Source organism: Cololabis saira, chromosome 11, assembly GCF_033807715.1.
Source record: "Cololabis saira isolate AMF1-May2022 chromosome 11, fColSai1.1, whole genome shotgun sequence".
NCBI lineage: Eukaryota > Metazoa > Chordata > Actinopteri > Beloniformes > Belonidae > Cololabis > Cololabis saira.
In genome coordinates, this window is record NC_084597.1 from 11817170 (window position 1) to 11826290 (window position 9121).

At 37.8% G+C, this 9121-nt stretch overlaps 1 protein-coding gene across 1 annotated transcript; it reads right to left on the bottom strand.

Annotated features, from left to right (window-relative positions):
* Window positions 1–278: 278 nt before the first annotated feature.
* Window positions 279–8734, bottom strand: atp5fa1 (ATP synthase F1 subunit alpha). The gene is made up of 11 exons (XM_061733714.1): window positions 8613–8734; window positions 7215–7290; window positions 6911–7080; window positions 5841–6014; window positions 4642–4808; window positions 2917–3217; window positions 1623–1847; window positions 1437–1544; window positions 1214–1358; window positions 568–718; window positions 279–485 (listed from the first exon to the last, which is right to left on the bottom strand). The coding sequence occupies exons 1-11, from the start codon at window positions 8670–8672 to the stop codon at window positions 407–409; spliced, it is 1656 nt and encodes a 551-aa protein (XP_061589698.1). The 5' UTR covers window positions 8673–8734; the 3' UTR covers window positions 279–406.
* Window positions 8735–9121: the final 387 nt, after the last annotated feature.

The window sequence follows — 9121 nt, forward strand, 5'->3', positions numbered from 1 at the left end:
TACAAGAGATGCATTTCACTATGTACTGTATTGATGTTTTGGAAGATCTTCATTCATGGATTTTTTTCATTTCTATTTTGTGTGAGATCACCTTTGCGTGTTTTGCTTGTTCATACAAATAAACATATGAGCAGGGAAGTGAATTTTAAATAATTTGAGGGAAATTACTAAACTTGGTGTACACATTATCTGCAGTTTCTTTTTGGAATCAGATAATTTATTAATTTTTTTATAAATGAGAACCAGAAATACTGCAAATAAAGAGAGACAACTGTCAGTTAGATGGAATATTTTAATTGTCCATTAAGAGATATCTGTACATTAAAGATCAATATTTTTGAAGTCCATAGAACGTATAACTAATGTTGCACAATGCAAACAAACAACCAGCCCAAATAGCATTATCTTACTCAAAACTGGAGAGGAAAGTCAACACAATCTGCTTGAGTTTAGCATCGGATGCCTCAGAGATTTTTCCATCAGCCCTGTAAACAAATGAACAATGGTTATAAAACATCTCCAAAGATAAAAAAAAAAAACAATCCTGCCTTAAATATTTTAACTTACCTAATACTTGCCAGCAGGTCCTGGTGTTGGCTCAATATGTGCTGCAGGAATGCTTTCTCAAACCTAGTGATCTTGCTTGGCTCCATTTTGTCCAAGTGACCCCTCACACCGGCATAAATGACCGTTACCTGCTCTTCGATGGCCATCGGACCTGAAAAGTAAAAGAATACGGGGAATAAGAGGCGATAATTGATCAATTATTTGAAAGAGATGCTGAAATAAGCTGATAATGTTTTTTTGTGTTTAGTTCAGAAGATAAGAACCATAGGAGGAAATTTGATTTTAAACATCCGTTTGCACGCACCACTTTAAAACAAATGTGTATTTCAGTATGTGGTGTAAAATTATGGAACTCATTAACAACTGATTTAAAGGATTGTAAAAATATTCAACAGTTCAAGAAATTGTATAAAGACCACACAATTAGACAATATGAATTTAACGGGTAAAATATATTTTGTTGTTTTTGTTTTTATATTGTTGGTGAGTTAGTGTGTATGTTTTCTTATTTTTTTGTTTTGTTCTTTCATTATTTCTTTTTTTTGGTATTATATAAGTAGTGATTGTTGAACAGATGGACAGACCATCTTCATATGAATTGTTTTATTTTTTTTATGAAATGAAATGAAAATGAAATAATACTTACAGTACTGGCCCTGTTTAAGGAGCTCGGTCAAACGAACGCCACGATTCAGCAGCTGTTGAGTGGCGGCATCCAAATCAGAACCAAACTGAGCAAAGGCAGCAACCTCACGGTACTGAGCCAGCTCAAGTTTCATGGTACCAGCCACCTGACAACAAGCAGGAATCAATGAGTTAACATGCAACATTGTTAGTGTGACAAAAGCCAATAGATAAGGAGGACTGACCTGCTTCATAGCCCTGGTCTGGGCAGCAGATCCAACACGTGACACAGACAAACCAACGTTGATGGCTGGACGAATACCCTTGTAGAAAAGCTCAGTCTCCAAGAAGATCTGCGTGAGAAGACAACAGTTAAGGACATGTTTAAGACTGGTCATGTCTGGATGAGGCGTGACAAGTCACCCTCTCACCTGTCCGTCGGTGATGGAGATGACATTAGTTGGAATGTAGGCTGACACGTCGCCAGCCTGTGTCTCAATGACGGGAAGGGCGGTGAGCGAGCCGCCACCAAAGTTGTCATTCATCTTAGCAGCTCTCTCCAGCAGACGGGAATGCAAGTAGAAGACGTCTCCTGGGTAAGCCTCGCGGCCCGGGGGACGACGAAGCAGCAGGGACATCTGACGGTAGGCAACAGCCTGCAGAAGGGCAACAGTTAAGGCTGCATGCTTATCTAAATGTAATCGCCTGGCTTTCTCCATGTTCACAGCCCCTCCACCGTCTTATGTAGTGATGCACCGAAATGAAAATTTGTGGCCAAAACCGAAACCGAAAATAATAATAAACACTTGGCCGAATACCGAACAAACCAGAACATGGTTCTTCGCAGTTTTTCATTTATTTTGCCAATTTTTTCACCATTGCATAAATCAAATAAATTTGATTTAGGCATGCTTTTAAAAGAAAAAAAATATTTTACAAAATTACAAGGTAGAAAACATTTGTTGAACATAAAAAACTGAACCTTTTTTAATTTCCCAGCATTTCTTAAATATTCCAGCAGACATTATACCAGCAAAGAGCAATAACTTAAAATAAATAAATTAGCAAAATACATTTTTTGGCCATCTTTGAGCTTACGTTAGGCTTAACTGACTGAACATTGTAACATAGGCCTTAAAACAATAAAAATGCATTAAAGCGCTCAGGGTTTTTTATCATTTCAAATGATAAATCAAACTTGTAGTGCTTAAAGACTTTGCAGATGTGCCCCCTCTAGATATTTGAGCAGAACATTCATTGCAAACAGCCATTCTTGTATTATTCTTTGCCACTCTAAAATACTTCCACACTGCTGACATGTTTGCACCGCACCACTTCACTCCACGCTCTTCCACGTTTGATTTCGTCATCTAAACGCACCTGTAATAGATTGATTTATGTTGTTTTGGTTCCACCTGCTGGTGAATGTTAGGTAAAATTCTTATGTGGTTAGTTTTTGGTTGGCCAACGATTTATGTGGTGCGCAACCATTACGGGAGCGTTATGTGGTTAGTTTTTGGTTGGCCAACGATTTATGTTTGTGGTGCGCAACAGTTACAGAGCGGCCAGTCTATTTCCTTAGTTATATTACAACGCCGTTATTAATTGTTCGGGTTTTTTCCCCACTTATTCCACCGAACACCGAAAGTGTTTTTTTGCCATTTTCGGCCGAACAATTTCGGTTACCGAACAATCGGTGCATCACTCGTCTTATGTAAACCTCACCTGCTTGGAGAGGTCATCGTAGATGATCAGGGCGTGCTTGCCATTGTCTCTGAAATACTCCCCCATGGAGCAGCCAGAGTATGGAGCCAGATATTGCAGCGGAGCAGCATCAGAGGCAGTAGCAGACACCACGATGGTGTACTTCATGGCATCGGCATCAGTCAGCCTCTTCACCAGCTGAGCCACTGTGGATCTCTTCTGGCCGATAGCGACGTAGATGCAGTACAGCTTCTTCTTTTCATCGGTTCCTTCATTGAAGCGTTTCTGGTTGATGATTGTGTCGATGGCAATTGCAGTTTTACTGCAACACAAATTTAAAGTCAGTAACAGTTTTGATTTTAGATTAAAGCCTTCTTCTGACATCTGAAAAAAGGCACATGACACTCTTCGATGATTGGTTTTGTTCATCTTTACTCTGGATTTCAACAAATCGAAAACAATTTGAAGGTGAATAAGAATAATGACTAGGGGTGTAACAATATATCGTGCCACGAAATTTTGCGATACAAAAACGTCACGAAACGTGTCGTGGAGGTGACAAAGTGTATCGCGATATTGGGGTATTAATATTAATCTATTGTGTTGAGTAGTAACGCGCATCCGACCGCGACCGCGCCTCGACCCGCGGACCAAAATCTCGGTCCCGTTTTGAGGTCTGAATCTTTACTTATGTAAGTCTGGTGTAGAGTTAAGCCTTACCTTATTAAATTAAACCTTTTTCGGGTCGTGAGTAGGATAAACACGGGACAACTTCTGCGTGAGTTCCAGTGTACTTTAATGTCCCTCAACAGTGTAGGATTTTAGAACATCAACACAGCACCTAGTGCTGTATCACTCCGCCCAATCTAAAACATATTAACAACTACAGATAAACTGACTAGTGTCATTATAGTCCCTGATTTACATCAGAATATAAAGAATATATTTATAAAATAATGAACCCTGAATTAACAAACTAACCTTCTTAACAAAAATAAATCTCCTCTTACACTTATAAGGTGAGCATGAATCAATCTTTTTTATGATGTAAAATTGTATGTATTTATTTACTTTTATTTATTTATTTAATTTTAGTTGTTAAATTTCTGGAAAAGAAAAAAGTCAAATCATACATGAGAGAAACTATTCAGTTTGTGGCAAAATATTTGTACTTGTATGAAACTGAAGATGCATAATGCAAACCTGACATTTACTTTTAGTTCAGTTTGTGGAAAATGGTTGGCCTGGCTTTCTCTTTAAAACTTAAACAGTTATAAAGCATTACAAACTGTAACAATAGGGGAAACACACAGCATTGTTTTGTATTTTGTGTCTTTCAAATAAAAGACAATTTTTTCCAGTCATATGTTCCTCATTCAAGGTTGTTAAAAAAATACTGCTATAATATCGTATCGTTATCGTGACCTCAATATCGTGTATCGTACCGTATCGTGAGATTAGTGTATCGTTACACCCCTAATAATGGCAAAAATTGTTTTAGAACAAAATACCCTTTAGTTATTTTTACTCAATAAGTACTCAATGAATAGCTGAACGGCACCTCAAAAACATGTCACATGCTGCATTTTTCTAAAATATTCCCTTTGCACACCTGTCCAGGGTGTACCCCTGCTTTTCCCCCATAGAGAGCTGGGACAGGCTCCAGCAAAACCCTTTCACCCTGGACTGGAATAAGCAGGGATAGGTGATGAATGGATGGATTCCCTTTGAACAGAATCCTCTTACCCAGTCTGCCTGTCTCCAATAATCAGCTCACGCTGACCACGACCGATGGGTACCAAACTGTCCACAGCTTTGATGCCAGTCTGCATGGGCTCCCTCACAGAGATGCGGGGGATGATACCCGGGGCCTTCAGACCCACGCGCCTGCGGATCTTGGCGCCAAGAGGACCCTTTGAAGAGAACAGATGAAGAAACCATATTAAATCTGCTCCATTACCTATCACTTAATTAATTTAAGCTATAATAGCTAGGGCTGGGGATCGATTCAAATATCAAGAATCGATTCGATTCCGATTCTTAAGATTCAGAATCGATTATCACGATTCGATCCGATATTGATTTGGGTTACTGTTAATAAAACTGTTTTTTTCAGCTGTTGCATGAATTATATGACTGTCTAGTTATGCAACATATTAATACTAGTATTATATTGAGATTCAACAGCAAGTATTGGCAGCTAATGATGCTGTAAGGACCAATCAGCTCCCAGATTGCTGTTAGAACTGCTTTCAGAAACATCGTGGGGCAGAATTATCAAACAGATCCAGGGAGGAAACAGAGGACGAAAGAAAAATCGCTTTTATTTTTTCCCCATTTATGAGAATTTGGTTTTTAACATTTATGCAAATGTAACCCCAAGACAGTATAATAAAGCAAAGAAATATAGACAATGTATGCAATTTATAACTGAAAACTTTAATGTTTTCATACCTTTAAACATATTTAAAGGCAAAAACATGGCACCAGTTATTCTCGTGTCCAACAAAATATTCCTTTTTTGGGCATAAACAAAAAAGTACCAAAAGTAGTAATGTAATGATGAAAAAAAAAAAAATTCATCATTACATTACTACTTTTGGTCCTTTTTTTTTTTTTTTTTTAAATCGATCTTTAGACATATGAATCGATTTTTAGGAATTAATATGAGAATCGATTTAAAATCGGAGAACCGATTTTTTCAACACAGGCCTAATAATAGCAGAAGATCACATCAGCCGGTAAAGCTCCCTCTAACAATTAGTTGACTTATCAGTGAGTTTATCAAAGGAAAAAGAACTTAATTTGGGAGTTTTCAAAGTTTAACTAAGAGATTACCAAAAACATGAATCTGCAGAACAACCGACAAGGAAACAGGTATTATTTAAATCTCCAGTTGATAACAATACTATGATTCCTGTGAGCAACGAATGAGCATGAGTTACCTTTCCATCAATGGCGTTTCCCAGAGCATCAACAACTCTGCCCAGGAGCTCTTCACCAACAGGCACATCCACAATAGCACCTGTTCTTTTGACAATGTCGCCCTCTTTGATCAGCTTGTCATTACCAAACACGACAACACCAACGTTGTCAGGCTCCAAGTTCAGTGACATACCCTGGATGAGAGAAATAATACTTACTAGAAATGATACTAATATGCTGCTTGTGAACTCTACTCAAAGATCACTGGCATTTGCAAACTACCATCTACTTGAAATGATGTGGTATAGGGCTGTTCGATTAATCGATTTTAAATCGTAATCGCAATTATGTAATTAGAACGATGTTAAAACGTGAAACTCGTAAAATCGATTTTTCACTTTTTTTTTTTTTTTTACCTTGTCTGCACACATATTAATGATTGATGGAAATAACTCTCAATACCTGCGACAAGTGCCCCATGGGAGAGGCTCTTTAGTGTAGGAGGGGGCGTTGTAACCATGGTGATATACTAACATGCCACCGGGCATCCCTCAAGCCAGATGCGGTAGACCGGCTCGTGTTCCTTGCAAAAAACTTGCAAATGTGAATAGCAAATGTAATGACTGACATTACACACCTCTACCTCCTTCATGGGTTGCATTATTATTTAGCATGCAAAGACCCAGTTTAGTTTAATTAGAAAATGTCTTGTTTTATTTAATTGGAAATATAACTTACTGTATGTTTGCAAGTGCTGATTTGCTGATTTTTTTTTTTCAGAGATAAAACTTTATATTTTATTATATTTTTTAAAACTTTTTTTCAACTTATTTTACAGAGTTTTGCACTTTATTCATTCATTTTTGGTTTAATAAGAGCAAAGTTTGCACTTAAAGCCCAATGGGGCAAATGTTCAATAAAAAAACAGCATATTTGAAATCATTTCTTTGCCTTTTGTCAATTCACAAAATAATCGTAATCGAAAATCGGATTTTGAGAGAAAGAAATCGAGATTTTATTTTTGGGCAAAATCGAACAGCCCTAATGTGGTAAGTTGTGAACAGTCTGTATCTAAGGTTTAAACCATCACCTTCAGACCAGAGGAGAACTCCACCATTTCCTCAGCCTGCACATTCCTAAGACCATACACTCTGGCAATACCATCGCCAATGGACAGCACACGACCAGTCTCCTCCAAATCAGCACTGGTGTCAGCTCCCAGGATCTTCTCCTCCAGAATGGACGACACCTCCGCTGTGCCTTTGATGTGCAAAAAGTATTCACTGAGCATCACTAAATATACACATCTGGTTAAATGTGAATCTGTGTGCAAGGAACAATTCAGACAATTAATGAATTCCTTTAGGTCAAGATAAGGTTAGTGCAACGCTGACCTGTCTTCTGGAGCCATGGGCGGCTGGTGTGTAGATTCTTGGCTCCTACACATGCTGCAGCAACGTTCTTTGATACCTGTAAAGCGTATTTAAAAAAAGGAAAGAATTACTTATATTTTGTAAATACATTTTCAAAAATATGTCGCCAGTTTCTCAGAAAAATCAACAGATTTTTGTATGTTATCATCTAAAAGGGAATAAAGTACATTAACAGGCAGAAATTCCTAAGTCCTTATTGTGTAGACAGAAATATATAAATGTTATTTCATACAACACATTATAATAGCGTTGAGGGAAAAGGCACATTTAAATCAAAGCACCCTGAATTAGTAAATCAGGTCAAATTTTGGAAATACGAATAAATTGGAAAACGATAAATTGAGGTGAAATGAGCCTGAAAGAAAGAAAGAAAGAAAGAAAGAAAGCAAGAAAGAAAGAAAGAAATGAGCATTAAAGAAAGAAAGAAGAAATGAGCCTGAAAGAAAGAAAGAAAGAAAGAAAGAAAGTAAGAAAGAAAGAAATGAGCATGAAAGAAAGAAAGAAAGTAAGAAAGAAAGAAATGAGCATGAAAGAAAGAAAGAAGAAAGAAATGAGCATGAAAGAAAGAAAGAAGAAAGAAATGAGCATGAAAGAAAGAAAGAAGAAAGAAATGAGCATGAAAGAAAGAAAGAAAGAAAGAAGAAAGAAATGAGCATGAAAGAAGAAAGAAATGAGCCTGAAAGAAAGAAAGAAGAAAGAAATGAGCCTGAAAGAAAGAAAGAAGAAAGAAATGAGCCTGAAAGAAAGAAAGAAGAAAGAAATGAGCCTGAAAGAAAGAAAGAAGAAAGAAATGAGCCTGAAAGAAAGAAAGAAAGAAAGAAAGAAAGAAAGAAAGAAAGAAAGAAAGAAAGAAAGAAAGAAAGAAAGAAAGAAAGAAAGAAATGAGCCTGAAAGAAAGAAATGAGCCTGAAAGAAAGAAAGAAAGAAAGAAAGAAAGAAAGAAAGAAAGAAATATTCCCGTTGATGACAGTTTTTGTATTGGTATTTTTTTTTATCGTTATTGGGATAAATGCCAGAAATTATCGTGATAAATTTTTTTGTCCATACCGCCCATCCCTACTCGCCATTACTGCAAATTAGCCACTGACAGTTCCCAAACAGGGCAATAAGCTGATCACAGATCAGTTTAATATTTTAATTTCCCTCAGTAATGTATGATCCATTCAAACTGTCCACTCATGACGTGTGTCTGTTACCAGTGATGACAACGTTCTGTTACCATGACAACCGGTGTGAAGGACCCGCTGTCCTACGCTGCAAGGAATCATGCAGCACCACGGCCATTTCACGTCAATACAACCCGTCATTTTCTCCTAAATGTGCCAAAGTCGACACGAAAACGTGTTAAATGTTACTTACAAATCCAACCCTACGAGGAAGGTTGCGGGCAACCGCCGCTGCGACGCGAACTGACAACATGTCGGTGACTTCTGCTCCCACAGACCAGAGAGAAAGATGGCGGCCGCAAGACCCGGCAGGAAGGTCAGGCAACCGGAAGTACTTCAAAATAAAAGTCTCTAATTTCTTTCTTTCTTTTGTTAGGATTTTATGAAATTGTTTAAATGTTTGAACGATTTTTCTTTTTGTTTAAATTCTCTTTTCATTATGGTTTTTATGGTTCACATGTACCTCATCCTGACAATTCACAATTGTAATAAATTCATCTCGAAAAATGACAGTTGAGTCACATAGTAGTATATCTTATAGCCCTTTTCCACTAGTCCCGCCTCAGCTCGGTTCTACCCGCCACGGCCCCGTCTTGCGCTTTTGCACTAGGGGGTGAGACGGGTAGAGCCGCTCCAAGCCGATACTATACAGGGTTTTCACCGACGTCACGAAATGGGCGGTACCGCGACCCGGCAGCCATA